The 23,570-nt window shown below is 36.4% G+C and overlaps 1 protein-coding gene across 1 annotated transcript in view; it reads right to left on the bottom strand.

Moving 5' to 3' along the window:
* The window catches only part of CCDC171 (coiled-coil domain containing 171), a 338,249-nt gene that overhangs the window by 264,672 nt on the left and 50,007 nt on the right, over positions 1 to 23,570 (bottom strand). Inside the window, exon 8 of the mRNA XM_063080963.1 lies at positions 180 to 272. Within this exon, the coding sequence (XP_062937033.1) occupies positions 180 to 272 (93 nt within the window). The remainder of the gene's footprint in view (positions 1 to 179; positions 273 to 23,570) is intronic.

Here is a 23,570-nt window from a genome sequence, read left to right as displayed (position 1 = left end):
CACATGTAGTATACCCTCAACTGTATCCTTATTGTAAATACAGTAATGAGTGTCTTCACAATACATTACCCATTCTAAGTGCACACCTTACTTCTCTGAACATAGTACTGTTTTTACCAGCTGTTCTAACACAACTTAAGAAAATCCATACCCAAAATATTTGTTTATATACATTTTACCTGAATAATTTCAGAATTAAATTTTGATTCCAAATGTGCTGCTCTTTCTGCCTCAATATTTTCTTCTAATTTCCTCATTCTTAGAGTAGTCGCCTGAAAACAAATTAAAAGTTTAAACACATAAACACTGGTATTTAAAGTAGATATAAATCATTATACTCCAGAATTGTAATTAACACTTTAGATTACTGTAATTGTAGCCTCGTTTTTGTTTTTTACTTTGCAGGAATGGAGTGTAAAAATCATGCTCAGGAAGAATGCTCCACAGCTTGCTTTCTTTTTCTTTTTAAGCTTTACTGAAGCACAACTTACATATAATAACCTACACATATTGAAAATGTACAATTTCAGAAGTTTTTACATACATAGACACCCTTGAAATAACTGCCACAATTAAGATAGAAACATTTCTACCACTCTTAAAAGCTTACTAGTGTCCTTTGGAAATGCCTTCCTCCAGCTCTTGCCACACCGCCCCCATCCCCAAGTAACCAAATTCGCTTTTTGTCACTTCAGAGCAGTTTCTGGAATTTTATATATATTGGATCATACAGTCTGTACTCTTTATTGCCTGGCTTCTTTCCCTTTGGTTGATTATTTTGAGATTCATCAATGTGGTTGCATGTATCAATATTTCATTCCTTTTTATTGTCAAATATTGTTCCACTGTGTTGATATACCACAACTGGTTTATCTATTCCCCTGCTGATAAACATCTGAGTTCTTTCCAGTTTTGGCTGTTACAAATAAAGCTACTATGAGAATTTGTGTACATGTCTTTGTATGGACACACACTTTCATTTCCCTGGGGTAAATAGCAAAGAGTAGAATGACTGAGTCAAATGGTAGGCATATATGAAATATTTTAAGAAACTGCCACACTGTTTTCCAAAGTGGAGGTACTGCTTTACATTCTTAACAGCAATACATAAAATTCTGCACTTTTCCACATCTTCACCAACAACTGGTATGGTCAATTTTTGGTTTTGGTTTTTTGAGGTTTTTTTTAAAGACATCCAAATAGGCAATAATATCTTATTTTAGCTTTAATTTGCATTTTCCTAATGGCTAATGACATTGAACCTCTTTTCATGTACCTGTATATCTTCTTTGGTGAAGTATCTACTCAACTCATTTTCCCATTTTTTTAATTGGGTTGTTTATTCTCGTATTATTGAGTTTTGAAAGTTCACTATATAATCTGAATGAAAGTCCTTTGTTGGGTATGTGATTTGCAAATATTTTCTCCCAGCCTATAGCTTGTCTTTTCATTCTCTTAACAGTGTCTTTCACAAAGCAAAAGTTTTCATTATAATGAAATCTAATTTGCTCTAATTTATCAATTTTCAGGCAGGAGACAGTTTCTGGTCAAAACTAGAGGTCAAGAGCTTTATTTTTGAATGTCATTGTTGTTGAGAAAATACAACCTTGGGAAGCATGATTCCTAGTCCCAAAGACAGCACTGGTCATAACCAAAAGCCTGTCAAGGGTGGGAAAAATAGGACTATGGGAACACCCAGCATGTCTCAGGGTAACAGTAGCAAACAAAAGCCATGTCTAGAGTCCTGTCTGTCAAATATAGACAGTTCAGTAGTGATAGAGAAAGACATTTCTAATTTGATTTCCCTGCCTAGATAAAATTTAGGCAAGAAATAAGTTAATATCCATTTTATTTACTCAACCATTTAGCCTAAGCCAAGTTTTTTTTTAATGTTCAACTTGATTAATTTGATTTTTCCCTTTTTTCTTTCACCATTTCTTTTTGTTTACAGACAGAGATGGTAATGGATCACAAGAAGGGGCATAAATAAAAGCTGGATAACCCATAAATTAATCAAGCAGTCTGAATAATTAAGAAATGACTATATTCTTTTTGGGCAAAGCATATTCTAATAATGACTGTTACAGTACAGAGCATACATACAAATATCACTTCTTCTCTAGAGGCCTTTTAGATGCTTTTGCTACTGATGGCTTTCATAGTCAAGGAGTAACTCTGCTTGGGGATTTAATCATTCTGTGTTTCACAAACACAAGACTCACAAAATATTTTTTTACACTGAACTATTTGCTTTATTTGTATTTTACAACTCTACCAATAATATTTCTTCATGAGTTATTACACTAGAAAATAGTTTATTTCAGGGGGCAGGAAGAAATAAATCTCGCCTTTTGGGTCTAAAGATAATTTAAATCCAAAAGGATAAAATAATACTTTAAGGCAGTAAAGTATAGTCTCTTTAAAGGTAAAATCTGACATTTACATCCTATACTACTAGTTTTTTGAATATACTACAGTATTTTGAAGTACCAGGCATTCCACTGAAAGAAGAAACTAGGAAATATTCATAGTTTACTCTGAAGACTCAAAACATCTGGAAAAACTGGAAATGAGGAAATATAAATATTTGCTAAAACTAAGGAACTATTATTACTTTTTTTTTTTTTCTTTTTTGTGAGCGGCCGCATCGCGCTCAGCTAGTGAGCGCACCAGCCATCCCTATATAGGATCCGAACCCACGGTGGGAGCGCCGCTGCTGCGCTCCCAGCACCACACTCTCCCGAGTGCGCCACGGGCTCAGCCCCTATTATTACATTTTTAGGTATGATAATGATTGGTATTTTTTAAATCCTCTTTTTAATAAAATACATACTAAAGTGTTCTGATGAAATTATATTACATCTGGATTTGCTTTAAAATAATCAAGCTGGGAGTTGGGGGGGGGTGGCATCCATGAAATAATATTAGCCAAAAGCTGATAATTACTGAAGCTGAATGATGGGCACAATGCGGTTCATTATAGTATTCTTTCTGTTTACATGTATATTATAAAATTTTCCACATTGAAATTCTTTTAAAACAGCAACAAAAGCAAAGGTATTAAGGTTGAAGGGGAAGTATAATGCTGGTATCATTATTTACCCAATTAACAATATTGTACTTTGACAATGACAATAAAAAATCACTAGAATAAATTAAACCATTAATGCCAAATGGAAAAAAGTAAAAGAAAAGGGGGGGTGGGGGAGTTTAACTAAATCAATTCCTACCTATACTGTTGACATATTAAAATAAATCAAAGAAAACATTCCCTTTATACTCACTTCTTTTCTTCTGTTCTCAAAACATGTTTCACACAGAATACCAGTTACATGAAATGTTATTAGCTATTACATGAAAAAGCAATTTCATCATCAAAAGTATGTGAGAGGCCAGCAATGGAGCAGAAGCAGAAGCACCTGGGGGGCCTGATTTACTTCTTCCTGCCCCCTGAAATAAACTATTTTCTAGTGTAATAACTCATGAAGAAATATTATTGGTAGGGTTGTAAAATATAAATAAAGCAAATAATTCAGTGAAAAAAAATATTTTGTGAGTCTTGTGTTTGTGAAACACAGAATGATTAAATTAAAGTGGGCTGTGGGCACAGGCCTGCCTATCTCCAACTGCAGCCAGGCTAGTAATGGAGCCAGTAGCCCCTGGTTCTGAGATGGGGGCCAAGGACCTTAGCCCAACCCCCCAACAACTGGACCAGCAACTGATCCAGACATAGGTCAGCCCTGCTCCCCTCCCCCACCAACACCTTAGAATGTACTTATTTTAAAAAAAATTTTTTTAAGTATGTGAGAAACATTGGATTAAAGGCAAATAGTTTTCTTTACTACAAGACTTCTCAAAAAGTTAACATGACAATCTTGAAAAAGAAGAATAAAGTTGGAAGGCACATTTCACAATTTCAAAACTTACTGCGAAGCTACAGTGATCAAAATGGTGTGGTACTGGCATAAGGACAGACATCTAGATCCATAGAAAAGAACTGACAGTCCAGAAATAACCCATGAATTGATGACAAGGATCAAAGGATAAGACCATTAAATGGGAAAAAAAATCATCTTTTCATTAAATGTTGCTGAGACAACTGGATATACTCACAAGCATGCAAAACAATGAGTTGGACCCCCCACCTCATATCATATACAAAAATAAATTCAAAATGGATCAATGGCCTAAATATAAGAGCCAAAACCATAAAACTCTGAGAAGATATAGGAGTAAATGTTTATGACTTCAGATTTGACACCAGATTCTTAGATATAACACCAAAAGCACAAGCAACAAAAGAAAAAAATTAACTAGACTTAATCAAAATTAAAACTTTATGTGCATCAAAGGATCTTATTAAGAAAGTAAAAAGACAACCAAAAGAACAGGAGAAAATGTTTACAAATCATACATCTGATAATGGTCTAGTTTCTAGGATATATAAAAAAATTCACAATAAAAAGACAACTCAATTAAAATAGGGGTAAAAGACATGAATAGAAACATCTGTCTATCAGCCATGCCCCCCTGACACACGCAGCCATCCCAGCAGTGACCACTGAGCCACCACAGGAAGCACCCAGGCTCTCCCAAGCCAGGGCAGGGGGAAGCCGAGGGCCTCACCCACACACCCCCAATGTATGCAACCAGCCCAGAGACAACCACCAAGCTACTGCAGGAAGCACCCCAGGCTCTCCTAAGCAGGGGTGGTGGGGAGACTCAGGCCTTGACCACACCTCCCCAACACATGCAACCACCCCAGCAATAACCATCAAGCCACAGCAAGAAGGGCCCCAGGTTCCCAAGCTGGGACGGTGGCGGGTGAGGACTTTTTCACACCCGCCTGACATTTGCACCCAGCCCAGCAATGACCTAGCCACCACTGGAAGCCCCCCAGTCTCTCCTATGGGAATGAGGGAGGTGCCACAGGCCTCAATCCCACCCCTCCTCCTCCCTCCTTCTTCCATCCCATTTCCTTCCTCTTTCCCCTTTCCCCCTCCCTTCCAACTGCCCCACAACAACATCCTACAATGTAAAAAATAATATTAATAAAATTTCATTTTCTTTAATTAAAAAAAAGAAACATTTGTCTAAAGGCGATATGCAAATGGCAAATAAGTACATGAAGTAATGCTCAATATTATTATTCATTGGGGAAATGCAATCAAAACCACAAAGATATACCTCTTCACACCTGCCAGGATGGCTATAATTTAAAAAACGGAAAATAGCAATTATTGGCAAGAATGTGGAGAAACTAGAACATTACTGGTGGGAATGTAAAATGGTTTAGCTGCTGGGAAAAACAGTTTGTCAGTCCTTCAAAAAGCTAAACATAGAGTTAACATACAACCCAGCAATTCCACTCCTACATATATATCCAAGAGAAATGAAAACATGTTCAAACAAAAAATTATACCCAAAAGGTCACAGCAGCATTTTTCATAATAACCATAGGTGGAAAGGACCCAAATGTCCATCAACTGATGAATGGATAAACAAGATGTGGTGTATCCATACAATGGAATATTATCAAGCCAGAAAAAGGAATGAAGTACCAAAACATGCTACAACATGGATGAACCTTGAAAACATATATGAAAAAGTGAAAGAAATAAGACACAAAAGATCACATATTATATGATTTCATTTATATGAAATGTCCAGAATAGGTAAATCCATGGAGAGTGACAGTATCTTAGTGGTTGCCATGGCTAGTGGGGAGGGGGAGCAGGGAATGTGAGCAGTGACTGCTAATGGATACAGGTTTCTTACTGGAGTAATAAAAATGTTCTACAATTAGATAGTGGTAATAGTTGCACAATGCTGTGAATACATTTAAAAGCACTGAGTTGTGTATATATATATATTTTTTTTTTTTCTCAAATCATTGTGTTTAATTAATTTTTATTTTTTTGTCCAGAAATTTATTTTGCTCACATTCAAGTGTTAAAACATGTGTAACGTGCTGCCCTGAAACATTCTCGTGAGGGTGGGAGCCTTCTCTCCACTGGGTACCTAGCGGGGATTCCTGTCACTCCATTTTATAGATTTTATAGGTCTTCTTGCTCATCTCTTTCACCAGGTAGTAGGTGATCATGCCAACAGCTCCCAAGCTGGGAGTGGGGAGGGCCGTGGGCCTTAGCCACACCCCCCAACAACCACGCCCAGCCCAGCAACAACCACCAGGCTACCTCCAGAAGTGCCCCGCACTCCTGAGCCAGGGCAGTGGGGGGCCAAGGGCCTCAGCCACACCCCTTTGATATCTGCATCCAGCCCAGGAATGACCAAGCTGCCACTGGAAGCCCCCTGGTCTCCCCCACTGGAATGAGAGGGATGCCACAGGCCTCAACCATGTCCCCCCTCCCTTTCTCCTCCTCCCACCCTATTTCCCTCCCCTTTTCCCTCTTCCCCTCCCCCCCAACTGCTCTGCAACAACATCTTAGAATGAGACATGCAGCTGGGGGAAGCCGAACCCAGCCACAACTAGTCAAGCTGCTGCCACCACCCTGGGGCCCAGCTGGGGGCCTGAGGCTTGGAGCTGGGAGAAGTCAAACCCAGCTGCAACTAAGCAAGCTGTCGCCATCACCCCAGGGTCCTGCCAGGGTGCTGAGGTCTGGAGCCAGTGGAAGCCAAACCCAGCCGCAACTAGGCAAGCTGCCACCACTGCCCCAGGGCCCCGCCAGCATCCTGAGGCACAGAGCCAGGGGAAGCTGAACCCAGCTGCAGCTGTGTAAAGAGCACACCAAAAACACCATTTCCACACAGGTAGCCTACCATAGCCACTGCAATTGCCATGGCTGCCACAAAAGCAGCTAATCTCTATAGCAGTAGTCACAGCTACTGTCCAGATGGCACCCCCAACTGCACTGACACAAGGAGAGGCACCAGCAGAGACCCGCCCCCCCCCAAAAAAAGAGGTCCTCTCCACAAAACACACTCCAGAGTAACAGAAGAAGCATCAGCTTTACAATAATAGGGAATAGGGGAGGACTTGATCACACCTGTCTCAGCACTGGACAGATCATCTATGCAACAAACCAACACAGGAACAGTTAACCTATCAGATGGAGAGAACAAATCTATGGTTATTAGAGGGGGGACAGGGAAGGGGAGAGATTGGACAAAGGGCATAAAGAATAAGTATGATTTGTAATAATGAATATGCTAATAAAAAATAAATTTGAAAAAAAATTGAAGAATTCCTAGGTGGAAGAACCAGGAACATTGTCAAAGAAGTGACAGCCACCTAACTTAAACTTCTGATTCCACTGTTGAAAAAAAGTTCCTTCTAAATGCTAACTTTGAATTCTTAGAAGGGATCTCCAGAGGTTGTAAGTACAAAACATAGTGCATCCTATAGCAAACTAAGTTGAGCCCAGACTAAAATGAACATTACCCTAGGTAGACCCAACACTAATAAAAAGAACTTTTTAAATATAAACCCCACAGAATAAAGTTCCTGCCCTTAAAGAATTAAAGTTGGCTTTCTCAGTATCCAGTAAGCTCATTTCAGATTCTATAGGTCAGAAGGAGTCTAGTCAGTCACAAGGCAATAGACCCACAGACACTGAGAATAAAGAATTTTAAAAACTAATAAAGAGTAGATAGAGAGAAAAAACTAGTCTAATACTGTTAAAATATTTTTTCAGATTCCAAAAAGCATATATGTAAGTTGATCTATCAAAATGATAGTCATATATTTTATTAAAATATAGAATACATGTATTCAGTGATTCCATAATAAAAAAATCAGCAATCCAAGTCTTCTGTTCATTTGTTATGTATATGTTATGGTATATTAATTAGTTATTTAATTAATTAATTGGTTTTTACTCCAAAAGTCAACAAGTTCTGTTTTTCCTGCCTATACCAAAACCAAACAGGTTGAAATTATAAACCAGAGATCACATCTTTATTTTCACACCTTCTCATTTTGAATAAAATGTCCAAAAGAAAACAGATTTATACAATGTTTATTATTACTAAAATTTAATCAGCAAGGACAGCAAAAAATCTTCAAATCTTTAGACAAACACCTTCCAAGAGTGAGCTCTGTTGATAGACAATTACATTAAAGTCCTTCTAATAATTTTTTTAAATCTTTTAGCCTGGTGAATTAATTCTTATGTCCAGCAGAGGGTACTAGAAGAACATCGACATACTGTTCACAAAAATTTTTTTCCTAATACAGACTAAGAGAACTACTACAACATTCATAAACTGTTTCACTGGCATTCAATCCTGATATAATCAACAAAGGGTGGAGAGTTTAACAGCATTCTAGTTAAAATACAAAATCCAACACAAATTTTTACATGTCACAGGTCAATTTAACTACATATAGCTTTGTTTGTAATACAAATATCACACTATACTAAGTCTGTTCCCTAACAATATGAACAACAAAGTTCTTTATGTAACACAAAATAATCACATGTTTTGTCATTTATTATCTGGCTGCCATGTCCTTTCCTATGGTAATATACTGCCAAGAGATTTTTATTTTAGTAAATACTATGTGTTAATCTACCTCTGGTCTGATTTATATCTCATTAAATCACATTGTCCCAATAGATAATCTACTACTCTTAAGAATAGTGTGGTTTTGGCCTTTGAAAAAGGTAATATAGAGAAGGATGTCTCTTTTCCAACCCTTTGGTACATATTACTTTACATAAACCAGGCATAAGCTGCCAACTCCAGTTCAGCAGCAGAACTAACCAAACACACCCAGATGTTCTCCACACCACATCTGCTCTTACGGTTTCCATGGGCCTTTTCCAAAAGTTTCACAAAAGTTATTAAAACATCCACATACAATGAATATGCTGAAAGACGAAGCAAAAAAACAGCTTCTACTACATTCTTTCTGTCTCAAATACAATATATACAGTTCAGAAGACATAGGTAAACTTAAAGGAATTAGTCAAGCAGAAAAAATTTTACATGCAAAATTTAGCCTACTAAAATAAACATCAAGAAAGAAAGGGGAAGAAATATCACATGAGTACATACTAGTTAGCAATTTCTCAGTAATGCACTATATAGCACTGTTTCCTAAACAGGGCACAAAGTTTACCCCAGAATGTCAACAATTTGTGTAAATAGAAAGTCTTTGTTTATTTAACTATTTTTCCAGATTTTATCACCTGATAATTTCCATTAATGAACACTTTCACAAGTAAACAGTATAGTAATAATCCATCTTCAAAAAGATGGTTCTAAGGGACTGAATCATCATAGACTAATTCTATAATGGCTATTTTAGTGCAAAGTATATTTTATTTCATTATATTTGAATAGCTGTAAATAATTTATTATATGCATGTTAACATTTAACTACAATACTTATTCCTTACCTGCATGGCGGGAGAAAAAGTAGTTGCTGTACTTTGAGCCCTTAAACTGAAGGTCAAAGGATTTTTATTACCAAAAACAACAACTCAAAGGGTCAAAGTCTCCTAGTATTTGACAAGCATTGAAAAAGAGAGGCACCATAATATCACACCACTTAACCTAGAGTCATAAGGAGGGGTCTTCACTAGGAACAGTCTATGGGTCTTTTACTATTTATCATCCTTGTTCTAATCAAATATCTTAAAAAGCAGTATTATTTGATTAGACTGACCTTTAAGGTGGGTGCTTTTTTTTTTTTAAGTAAGCACTTATATTGCTAAGGGTCACTTCTACAGGAGAGAGTGTTCTTAGATTATGTCGCTGACAATATCAATGCTACAGGTAAATATTAATAGTCTACAGTTTTCAAACAAGTCTCATGTATTTTCTCATTTGATTTTTACAACAACATGGTATGTTTCACAAAAAAGGCCTTATGATATAGTTCATAATATTTTAAATCTTAATAAGGTATCCTGATCTGAAGGGTTTTATTTGATTGTTCTAAGTAGCTCTCTTATTTTCCAGTAGCCAGCACAGTATATGAGAAAAACAACTCTACCTGCAGGCAAAATTAATGCTCCTTTATGACTCAGAATATGGAAACTGCTGTGTAAAAGTGAATAGCTGACCTCCTGATCAGGGAAGTCCAATCCACTAAATTTTACCGTCACAGAAGTCTAAACATGTTGTATTTATATACACTCCCATTAAGCAAATGCTACTGTATAAAAATGCTTAAAAGATTATTAAAAACAAATGAATAGGTTGGTACCTTTTTAACGATAATCTCATGATATTTATTTTACTGTATAGGCCAACTAAAAAGGAGAATGGAATATTTAAACAATCCCTACTATATATCAGATACCATACTCGGTAGGCCCTTAGCTGAAAGACTAAAATGGGTGCTGATACATCTATCAGCATTTTCATTGTAAATAAGCAAAAGATTTGAGTCGTGGATGAAAACTGACTTGCCTGTAAGGGTTACTCTTTATGTTTTTCTGCTGTGAATTACAATTCATTTGTAACTCTGCCATTAATGGCCAAGTTAAATTCGTTTTCCAGAATCCTCTAGATTATTTTACATAAACAGGTTCATCTAAAGCAGACCTTACTCTAAAATTAGACAGTAGTTTCAAGAAATAGCCGAACATACAAATATTCAGAGATCTCTGTGACAGTCATTTTGACCATTGTTAACTGTACAGTTTTGAGGGTTGGAAACTAAAAGTTAAAGTCACTGGAGATGGCAACAATCAGAACTTTAACAGTTTCAGAAGGGAGAGATGACGGCAACAGGATAATGATAGGAACAAATGGAGAACACAGCAAATTTTTTATTTCAGCAAGGAATGAATAATGAATGAAGTATACCCCTTAGATTATAAAACAGTTTAAGTAATAGAAAAAAGTTTCATTACTTTTAGGTGCAATAAAAGAAACCACAGAGAATAAAACTAAGAAATATCAGGAACAGAATTCCAGGTTGCAAATTGTAATTAGCATGATAATAAAATAATTTAGCTTCTTCAAAATCATCTTCAACAAAAACTTCAGTATTCAAAAAAATTTTAATTAACTTCCAATTTTAAAATCTATTATGAACATAGAATGTTGCATTTAAATGCATAATACTTACAAGTATGACCATGTAACCCAGGTAATTTCATCATTTACCTACTTTATGGTTAGTAATCAACACAAATGGGTGTTTAAAAATTATTCTTACATTTGTGATAATGGCTTTAAAAAGATGACTCATAGCAGGCTGCCTCATGGACAATTAAGAAAGGTAAAATACGCTTTTCTTTTCCTTTTCCACTTGAGTACAGCATACATTTAGAGAAAAAAGTTATTTTCTACCCTACCTTCTGTTATTATAATATAGAATAACTGACAAAAGCAATTCAGAATTTATTAGCAAAGACTGTTCTCTCTCTACTGTAATCTCCATGAGATCTTCAGTTCTCTCAGAATTAGGTTTGCATCCTCTCTTTTCTCTTCTCTTATTGAGTTAAGCTTATTTCCCATGATAATAAACTCCCCTAGCTGTAAAGAGGCTTATAAAAGCCATGGATATTTCTTTTTCCAGTTCACTTTTCCCTTGATTCTGTGGTCTCCAGCACAACATTTATAAAATTGGATTGGGAGTTTGTCTTTTTTTTTTTAATCTAAGAAAGCATTGATCCATGTTAAGTTGATTAAGCCACACAATGATATACAACTTATCAGATTTTAAAAATATATATTTTACACACACACATACACACACACACATACATAAACTTCTTTGGTCCAGGCACTTAAAGAAATCACCTTTCATAAAATGCAGCCATTAAAAAGCTTCACTAAAATTTAAAATATTTATTAGGCTAAATGTCTTTTATATCAGTTGCTGGTATTATATCAGTCTGGTATTACTAACATTAAATAACGTATTATACTAAATTAAAATTTTAACAATTTTCCTCTTTATTATTATCCCATCTAAGCTTAATTCTTTTAAAAATACCACTGATAATTAAGTACCTAGAATTACTGGTGTTAATGTCTCCACAACTGAATGTAAAACTAGCATAAAATGCTCTAGAAATTTAACTTCTTGTTTATTATGTCACCATCTGGTCAAACAGCCAATACAAAAATATTCAGGTAAATATAAACCTAAGTTTTCAATGGTATCTAAATATGAAGGCATTTCAAAAAGTTCATGGAAAAATAGAATTGAAAGATAGTACAAATCTTAGGGCCGGCCTGTGGCTCACTTGGGAGAGTGTAGTGCTGATAACACCAAGGCCACAGGTTCGGATCCCTATATAGGGGCGGTTGGTTAGCTCACTTGGGAGAGCATGGTGCTGACAACACCAAGTCAAGGGTTAAGATCCCCTTACGGGTCATCTGTTATCAGAAGGCTCCCAACAAAGAAAAGCCCAGGACCAGATGGATTCACAGCAGAATTTTACCAAACATTCAAAGAGGAATTGACACCGATTCTACTATTCCAAAAGATTGAAACGGACGCAAATCTCCCAAACTCATTCTATGAAGCAAACATCATCCTGATACCAAAACCAGGTAAAGATATAACCAAAAAAGAAAACTACAGGCCAATATCCTTGATGAATATAGATGCAAAAATCCTCACTAAAATACTAGCAAACAGAATACAGCAACACATACGAAAAATTATTCATCACGATCAAGTGGGATTCATCCCAGGGATGCAAGGTTGGTTCAACATACGCAAATCAATAAATGTGATACACCATATTAATAAAGTCAAACACAAGGACCATATGATCATCTCTATAGATGCTGAAAAAGCATTTGATAAAGTTCAACACTCATTCATGACAAAGACCCTCTATAAGTTAGGTATAGAGGGAAAGTATCTCAACATAATTAAAGCCATATATGCCAAACCCACTGCCAATATCATCCTGAATGGGGAAAAGCTGAAAGCTTTTCCTTTAAGAACAGGAACTAGACAAGGATGCCCACTCTCAACACTCCTATTCAACATAGTGTTGGAAGTACTAGCCAGAGCAATCAGAGAAGAGAAGGAAATAAAGGGCATCCAGATTGGAAAAGATGAAGTCAAACTGTCCCTGTTTGCAGATGACATGATGCTATATATCGAACAGCCTAAAACCTCTACAAAAAAACTGTTGGAATTGATAAATGATTTCAGCACAGTAGCAGGATACAAAATCAACACACAAAAATCAGTAGCATTTCTTTTCTCCAATAGTGAACATGCAGAAAGAGAAATCAAGAAAGCCTGCCCATTTACAATAGCCACCAAAAAAATAAAATACTTAGGAATTGAGTTAACCAAGGAGGTGAAAAATCTCTATAATGAGAACTACAAACCACTGCTGAGAGAAATTAGAGAGGATACAAGAAGATGGAAAGATATCCCATGCTCTTGGATTGGAAGAATCAACATAGTGAAAATGTCCATACTACCCAAAGTGATATACAAATTCAATGCAATCCCCATCAAAATTCCAAAGACATTTTTCTCAGAAATGGAAAAAACTATCCAGACATTTATATGGAACAATAAAAGACCACGCATAGCCAAAGCAATGCTGAGCAAAAAAAATAAAGCTGGAGGCATAACACTACCTGACTTTAAGCTATACTACAAAGCTATAATAACCAAAACAGTATGGTACTGGCATAAAAACAGACACACTGACCAATGGAATAGAATAGAGAATCCAGAAATCAACCCACACACTTACTGCCAGCTGATCTTTCACAAAGGCACCAAGCCTATTCACTGGCGAAGGGACTGCCTCTTCAGCAAATGGTGCTGGGATAACTGGATATCCATATGCAGGAGAATGAAACTAGATCCATACCTCTCGCCATATACTAAAATCAACTCAAAATGGATTAAGGATTTAAATATACACCCTGAAACAATAAAACTTCTTAAAGAAAACATAGGAGAAACACTTCAGGAAATAGGACTGGGCACAGACTTCATGAATACGACCCCAAAAGCACGGGCAACCAAAGGAACAATAAACAAATGGGATTATATCAAACTAAAAAGCTTCTGCACAGCAAAAGAAACAATTAACAGAGTTAAAAGACAACCAACAGAATGGGAGAAAATATTTGCAAAATATACATCTGACAAAGGATTAATATCCAGAATATATAAGGAACTCAAACAACTTTACAAGAAGAAAACAAGCAACCCATTTAAAAAATGGGCAAAAGAGCTAAGTAGGCATTTCTCTAAGGAAGATATACAAATGGCCAACAAACATATGAAAAAATGCTCAACATCACTCAGCATCCGGGAAATGCAAATCAAAACCACATTGAGATACCATCTAACCCCAGTTAGGATGGCTAAAATCCAAAAGACTATGAACGATAAATGCTGGCGAGGCTGCGGAGAAAAAGGAACTCTCATACATTGTTGGTGGCACTGCAAAATGGTGCAGCCTCTATGGAAAATGGTATGGAGGTTCCTCAAACAATTGCAGATAGATCTACCATACGACCCAGCTATCCCACTGTTGGGAATATACCCAGAGGAATGGAAATCATCAAGTCGAAGGTATACCTGTTTCCCAATGTTTATCGCAGTACTCTTTACAATAGCCAAGAGTTGGAACCAGCCCAAATGCCCATCATCAGATGAGTGGATACGGAAAATGTGGTACATCTACACAATGGAATACTACTCAGCTATAAAAACGAATGAAATACTGCCATTTGCAACAACATGGATGGACCTTGAGAGAATTATATTAAGTGAAACAAGTCAGGCACAGAAAGAGAAATACCACATGTTCTCACTTATTGGTGGGAGCTAAAAATTAATATATAAATTCACACACACGCGCGCGCACACACACACACACACACACACACAAAAAAAAAAAAAACTGGGGGGGGGAAGAAGATATAACAACCACAATTACTTGAAGTTGATACGACAAGCAAACAGAAAGGACATTGTTGGGGGGTAGGGGGGAGGGAGAAGGGAGGGAGGTTTTGGTGATGGGGAGCAATAATCAGCCACAATGTATATCGACAAAATAAAAATTAAAAAAAAAAAAAGAAAGAAAGAAAGATAATACAAATCTTTCCATGAACTTTTTGAAATACCCTCATATAGGGAATCATAGATAAATCAGAAGACTATACCTGTCTACTTATAAAATTCTTATAAATAGCATAAAAATAGAGACTATCAAGGCTACCTTCAAAGCTTAATATTCTCTGAAAGCAGAGACCTGGTATCATCAAAAGTACTTACAGAGCAGATATGAAAAACCATAGAGTAAAAATAAAACCAGTCTAAAATAATTTTATACTTATAACATCAATTATAACAAAAGATACTGGGGCAATTAAGCATTTTACAGGAAAAAATCAATACTGAGTTATCCACAAACACATCTTAAAGTTTATGCTTAGACATTTTCTCAACTGAGTCAAAATTGGCTAACCAATAATTCGATCAACAAAAAAGAAATCACTATTACTTAGTACTTCTTCAAAACTATAAGACAATTAAAATGTTTTTATTGATGATTACTGGGTTTTATACCATCCTGAAGTGACTTCTAAATGATTTTTTAATTCTGGGGGTTCTAGTCAAGAGAGTGGAACACACGGTCCCCAGCATCACTCTCTCCCACAAATCAACCAGTTTACAACTATAAAAATGTAACAACAGCCAAGCTGGGGCCACTGGAGCTCAGGGGAAGAGGAGCAGAGACCTTTGGAGTTCCTGAAGGCGGAGAAGCCACAATGACAGAAAGAAAAAACTGCTTGGAGCATTTTGTGCCATGGCTGCTTTAAGGCTGGAACTGCTGAGCGCATGGAGCAGGAACAGGCAGAAGCTGCAGCTGTGCCCTTAAGATGGAGTTGCTTGGAGGAGACAGGAGAGAAGAGGGCCCCAGGCAGCAAGACCACTAATAGTGGACCCACGCAGGAGCTAGGAGAAAGAACAGCTGAAAAAGGGGAGCCATTCAGAGGCCAGTGAGTTATCGCAAGGGTCCGGCACAGGGCTGGTCCCACGGGAAGTGTTTGGAGCATGGGTGGTGGGGGAGAAAGGCCCACTGGGACAACACTGGGACATAGCAATGACAGCCAATCTGCCCCCCAATCATTGCAGGACCACTCAGAGGAGACTGGTCGGGAATGCAGAATTGCATGGGGTACAGTTTGATGAAAAGACTCAGGCTCAGGTCAGAGTTTTTACACAACCCAGGTGCACCCAGTCTCTGGAGAGCCGGAAGTACCTATACGGTCAACCATTAAACCCTGAGCTGCACAAAAATTCTCTCCTAAGGAAACAGCAGCAAAGCAGCAATTTAGCTCAACCACACAGCTCACGTACTGGTTCCCATAGGAAGTTCCCCCATTTTAGAAGTAAGCAAAGGACCAAAAATTAGTTCCAGCCCAGGTACACCACCAGAACCTCAGGCCCACCAGGGGACCTGCGGCATGGAGCCAGGGACCAGAGCACCCGCCCACATCCAGGCACACCACCAGCACCAAGGAGCATGCCAAAAACATCACCTCCATGTGGGTGGCCCACCACAGCCACCGCAGTAACCACAGCTGCCCCGAAAGTGGCTAGACATCACAACCACCACACAGATGGTCTGCCAGCCACTAGAGTGCACTGACACAAGGAGGGTGACCAGCAGAGACCGAAGAAAAGAATAGGATGTCTCTGTCCACAAAGCCCATTCCAGAGTGATAAAAGAAGCATCTGCTCTATGATAATATTGTGGAATCTGAACACACCTTTCAGCATTGGACAGATCATCTAGGCAACAAATCAACAGAGTAACCATTACTCTTTCAGAGGGAGCGAAGAAATCTAGGGTTATCAGTGGTGGGAGGGGGAAGGGAGAGACTGGACAACGGGCATAAAGAATAAGTACAATTTGTAACAATATACATACTAATAATATTGATTTGATCAACATATGTCAACACTGAATCCCCAAAATATGTATAATCAATTATGATTCAATAAAAAAACACAAAACAAAAAAAAGATTTTTTAATTCTAATATTCGGAACATTAAATCTATCCTAATCTTTTTTTAAAAGCCATCCACAAACCACAAAGTATTAAAAATAATGATGTAAAATATGATGAATTTATTGCCCTGAAAAGATACTCAGCACAAGTAAAAAATAAGTTAAAAATATTACTTAGAATATAATCTCATTTTTTAATTCATTCTCTAATTTTAAAAATTAAACCATGTGTGATAAGAGTGTGAGTAATTTTATCTTTATCAAGTTCATAGTTGGCATTACTATAGAGAATTCCTGTATACCGCACACCCAGTTTCCCCTATTATTATCAGCTTAATGACATGGCACAAATAAACCATTTTAAAAATGGACATGGGATCTGGCTAGATATTTTTCCAAAGAAGATATACAAATGGCCAATAAGCACACAAAATGATATTCAACATCATTAGTCATTAGACAAGTGCAAATCAAAACCACAATAAGATACTATTTCACACCCACTAGGGTGATTATAATCAAAAAGATTGACAATAACAAGTGTTGGTGAGGATCTGGAGAAACTGAAACCCTCATTCGTTGCTAACAGGAATGTAAAATGGTGCTGTCACTACAAAACAGTCTGATAGTTCCTCAAAAAGTTGACCATAGAGTTACCATGTGACTCAACAACTCCACTCCTAGCTATTTACCCAAGAGAACTGAAAACATATCCACACGAAAAGCTGTATGTGAATATTCACAGCAGCATTATTCATAATAGCCGAAAAAGTGGAAACAACACAAATGTCTATCAACTGATGAACGGATACAAAAATGTGGCATATCACACAATGAAATATCATTCAGTCATAAAAAGGAATGAAGTACTGATACATGCTACAACATGGATGAACCTTATACTAAGTGAAAGAAGACATTCACAAACGACCACATACTGTAATTCCATTTACATGCAATGTCTAGAATAGGCAAGTTTGTAGAGACAGGAAGTAGAATAGTGGTTGCTTAGGGCTGACAGGGATGGAGGAACAGGAGAGTGATGACTAATGGATATGCGGTTTCTTACTGCAGCGATGAAAATGTTTTAAAGTTAATGGTGATGATGGTCGCACAACGCAGTGAATATACTAAAAACCACTGAATTAGAATTTTATACTTTTTTTTTTTTTTTTTTTTGTCTTTTTCGTGACAGGCACTCAGCCAGTGAGTGCACCGGCCATTCCTATTTAGGATCCGAACCCGCTGCGGGAGCGTCGCCGCGCTCCCAGCGCCGCACTCTCCCGAGTGTGCCACGGGCTCGGCCCGAATTGTACATTTCAAATGGGTGAATTTATAGTATACAAATTACATATCAATAAAGATTTTTTTAAAAATCATCAAAATCAGAAGTTAGAACTACAATAGGCATCCACCCTTACCCTAAGTCGCCAAAATTACCTCTCCCTTACTTCCATAAACTGAAGATTTGTTATCTGGAGAACATGAATCTGAACCAGAGGCTGGACAAAGAAATACACAGAGTGGGGGCAGGGAGAAGGGTGCACCAGACTGAAACTGGGAGGAAGTTTGCATATTGAACAGTATGATACCCAGGTTCTTCCTCTATTTCCTTCTTCCATTTTATAACCACCAAACCGGAAACTTGCAGATCACTCTTTGCAGAAACTAAACAAACACAGAGAAAAGACCTATAGATTATAACATTTCAAAGTTTCCCAATGAAATATTTGTTACATCTCCTTATCATCCTACAGTAAGGCTTCCCTAAACCAAGCATACTCATATACAATATTCAACTGCCTACCCAATATCTCCACTTGAATGTCTATCTAACAGGCATGTCAAATTTAACATATCTAAAACCAAACTCCTAATCTCTCCCAAACCTACTCCACTTGTATTCTTTACCAATTCAGTAAATAGAAATGCCATTCACCCATTTGCTCAAGCCAAAATCTTTAGCACTATCCTTTACTTCCTTTTCTCTCACAACCCAGGTCCAATTAATCAGCAAAGCTTATTGATTCTATCTTCCAAAATATATCCAAATCTCTTCTACCAATACCTTGGTCTAAAACACAATAATCTCTTGACTAGATCATTTTAATAGTCTCTTAAACAATCTCTTATAATATATTCTCCAAAGAGTATCCAGAATGATGTTTTTAAAACATAAAACATAAATCAGAGAAGGCATTCTGCTCAAAACTTTCCAATGGCTTTCTATCTCAGAAAAAAACACAAAATTCTTACAATAAAATACAAATCGCTTTCGAAACCTATATGATTTGTCTAGCATTCTATATATCCTACCAGTCTCTCTTGCTCATTCCATTCCACCCACAATGGTGGCCTACTTGTTATTCCTAAAATATTCCAAGCACACTTACAGCTCATGGCCTTTGTACTTCCTATTCCTTTTACTTAGAATGCTCTTCCTCCAGATATCCACATGGCTCAATCCTTTTCTTCCTTCAGGTCTCAGCTCAAATGCCACCTTATCAAGTTAGCCTTCCATGACCACCAATATAAAAGGGTAACCACCCTGTTCCATCACTCATTACCTTCCCTATTCTGTTTTATTACTCTTCACAACACATATCACGAACTAACACACTACACATTTTGTTTCACTTAAAGTGCAATTCTCCCTGACTGGAATGTCAACTTAAAGAGGAAAGAGGCTTTTTCTTTTTTTTTTTTTTTTTTTTTTTTTTTGTCTTTTTCGTGACCGGCACTCAGCCAGTGAGTGCACCGGCCATTCCTATATAGGATCCGAACCCGCGGCGGGAGCGTCGCCGCGCTGCCAGCGCAGCACGCTACCGAGTGCGCCACGGGCTCGGCCCTGAAAGAGGCTTTTTCTGTTCTATGCTATGTTTCAAGCACCTAGAAACATGCCTGAAATTCCCAATAAATATTACCAAATAGACAAATGAATACTGCAATAATAATAATAAGGAACAGGATATTATAAAAATAATGCAGAGAATAAGAGCTCTCAGAAATTAAAAAAATTTCTAATATATTCATTTAGAAGATTAGAAAGTAAAGTCAAGTAAATCTCCAAGAAGTAACAACAACAAAAAGACAAAGAGAAAGATAACAGAAAGGGAAGAAAAGTAAAACATCAATCCACTTGGTCTAATATTTGAATAATAGAAGCCCCAGATAGAGAAAAAAGAAAAAACCTGAGGAGGAAATTGTGAAGAAGTAACACAAGAGAATTCCTCAAAATGAAGGACATGAGTCTCCTGACTAAAATGGCAACCAAATGTCCTGCACATTGAACAAAAAAAGATCTTTATGAAGAAACACTATCTTTGATGTTCTGAAATTTCATAATCAGGGGGAATTCAATAGCACAAATGACTCTGTGTCTTCAAAAATACATTACAAGGAAAAAAGAAAGCTATAACTGGAGAACCTGTAGATTAAAAGAGATTTAAGAGACATATTAACCGAGTATAAGATGGAGACCTAATTGGGATTCAGATTCAAACAAACTGTAAACAAACACACATATTTATGCCATTTATGAGACAATTTAAAATCTGAATAATGCCTGGATATTTGATGATATTAAGTAATGACTATTAAACAATTTAGGCATAATATTGATAATGTGGTTTTAAATAAAGGACCCCTACTTTTAGAAATTATAATGAAATACTTAGGATTAAAATGATAGGATGTCTGAGGATGTGTTTCAATATAATACGGAAAGGGGGAAAGTGAAAGGGGTATAAATGATACAAGACTGCCCATAAATTGATAATTGTTGGAGCTAGCGATGGGTATATTAGGTTTAAAGTTTTCCACAATGAAAAGTTAAAAAAAAAAAAAACCAACAAAACTTTCAGAGAGAGAGAGAGTGAGAAAAGAGTCACAAACAAAGGAACACAAACCAAGACAGCATCAGGCCTTTCAACAGCAACAGAAGAAACTAAGAAACCAGTGAGGCAAGGCCTTCAAATTCCAAAAGAAAATGACTTTCAACCTATAATTCTATATTCAGCCAAATTATATCTATGCTAATACTTTACTGATAAAAACTTATTCAGACATGCAAGATTGCATAAAATTTAGCTCCCATATACCCTTTCTTTAGAAACTACTCAGATGTGCTCCATTGAAATAGAAGAGGCATGGGAATTGGGAAACAGAGGATCCAAGAGACAGAGGATAATGAAGACATCCCAGGATAATATCATAGGCCTAAAGAGCAATGGAAAGAGACAGAGCAGAAGAAAGCAAGTCCCAGAAGGATGTGATAATTTTCTGAAGACAGACAATATAAAGTTGCCAAGCAGACCTCTTTCAGTGATTTATAAATTTACATTCCCACCTGCAAGGTACAGGAATTTTTAACAGCACCCTCACCAACACTGGGTACCATCTTTTTCTTTAATGTTAGTATTATGACCATTAAGTCTTTCTTACATCATGGTGAGATTAAGCATTTTCCATGTATTTGTCATGTCTGAATTTCTTCTTTCATATCTTGTTTGATGTCCTTGGTAAATTTTTTTCATAAAGGTTTTTTCCCTTTTCTTATCGAATTATAGGGGATTTAGAAATAAATACAGGGATAGAGATAAAGATATATTTACTCCTTGCTGTAAATATTTCTCTCCTTTTGTTATTTGTCTTTTTATTGTTTTAAGTAGAGGGTTTACTTATTTATGACTAATTTTTTCTAGTCAAATCTATAAATCTATTCCTATATGATTTTGTTCCTCTGCTTTTATGATCAGTAGTAAGTCCCACCACACACAGAGAGCAGAAAAATATTAATCTAAATTTTCTTCCTCTTGGCATATTTTTATTTTTAACATTTTACTCATTTGAATCAACTGAAATTTATTTCAGAATATAGTGTGGGTAGGAATCTAATTTTATTTTGTCCCAAATAATCAATTATTTCAATATGATTCACTGAATAATCTTTCCTACCCTCACTGATTTAAAAAGATACTTTAATATACTAAATTGTTATATAATATCTACAAGTCTAATCCTGGCTTTTCAATTCTGTTCCACTGGAAGTCTGGTCTTAGAGTTATTGTACTTTTTGGCCTCTCAACAACCTATTCCTTTTTTTGGAACCAGCACACTGATTTTCCTTATAAGAATTCTTTTTTGAGTTTTAATTTTGGTAGAATTGGGAGAGATTTACTTGGGGCGAATTATCTCGTTCAAGCAAATGTTCTGATATTTGAATCCCAAATAAAGTTATAAAAAGAATGAAAATTATTGGTGCCAATTCATCCCAACTTCATCCATCATTTCTGTTCCTGAGGCTTCTGGAAAACCACTGGGATCCATACGCTTTCTGGGCTTGATTCCTTAATCTTCCTTCTGATTCAATGAATACAATTGCCATACTGAATTCTCTATTTAAATTAACCAAAGTTGGTTCCTGTTGCACTGTAACCAAAGAACTACAATTGATACCTTACTGAAGCTTTATAATACATATTAACTTTTGGTAGAATAAGTCCCCACCCATTACTCTTCTTGTATCAAATGTTTTAGATACTTTCATCTGGTCTCTTTAGTTTTCCACATGAATTTCAGATGCTGTCTTCCCAAAATAATTTCAGTAAAGTCTGGATTAGAACTGCTTTAACCCATAATATAATATATGGAGGATGCACACCTGTACAGTGTTAAGTATTCCCAAAATATCTCACCGTTTTCTTTTAAGACCCTCAGTTAAATTTCATAATTTTTAACATATTGTTGTTAATTTTATTCCTATTTTTGTCACTGTGGTGAAGAAAACCTTTTCCAGTATAATATTTTTTCTAACTGATTATTGCTGGTATGTAAGAACATAAACATAAACATTATAGATTATTTTCTGCCTTACCCTCCTTATTGAATGTTTTTACTAGTGTCAATAATTTTCAAGTTTATTTTCTTAACTATTCAGGGGTATAAGCATATCATCTGAAAATAAGAATCACAGCTCCTTCTTTCCAAAACTGATAATTCTTATTGCTGTTCTTGCCTTTATATATTTCTTTGGTTAAAATTCCCAGAACAATATTTAACGATGGCTGTGAGTTTGACAAGTGTACCTCAAGTACTTTATCAATAAATACTCTTTAGAAATGTTTACTTACCTAATAAGGATTATAAGTTATGTTTATGACAAAACCTTTTTTTTTTAAGTGGCTGGCCATTACAGGGATTTGAATCCTTGATCTTGGTGTTATCAGTACCATACTCTCCCAAAAGAGCTAACTGGCCAGCCCAAAATCTTCTTTATCTGTTGAAATACTTAATTTCCCACAAATCAAAAGGAAATTTTAAAAAGAAGACAAATTGGCTGGCCAGTTAGCTCAGTTGCTTAGAACACTGCCTTATAACACCAAGGTCACAAGCTCAGATCCCCTACTGGTCAGCTGCCAAAAAATAAATTAAAATTAAAATTAAAAACACAAAAAAGACAAATTAACAAAATTAGATTTTCTCACAATTAAAATTATTTCCAGTACCATTCACTCATAAATTCACATTTTTCATTTGTAAATTGATGCTACTTTCCCATCTAAAGTCTCACCTGAAAAGCATCCCACAAAACCAGCTAGTACACATGACTCAAAGTACAAAGCTGGAAT

Source organism: Cynocephalus volans, chromosome 16, assembly GCF_027409185.1.
Source record: "Cynocephalus volans isolate mCynVol1 chromosome 16, mCynVol1.pri, whole genome shotgun sequence".
NCBI lineage: Eukaryota > Metazoa > Chordata > Mammalia > Dermoptera > Cynocephalidae > Cynocephalus > Cynocephalus volans.
This window is presented reverse-complemented; position numbering and strand designations above follow the sequence as displayed.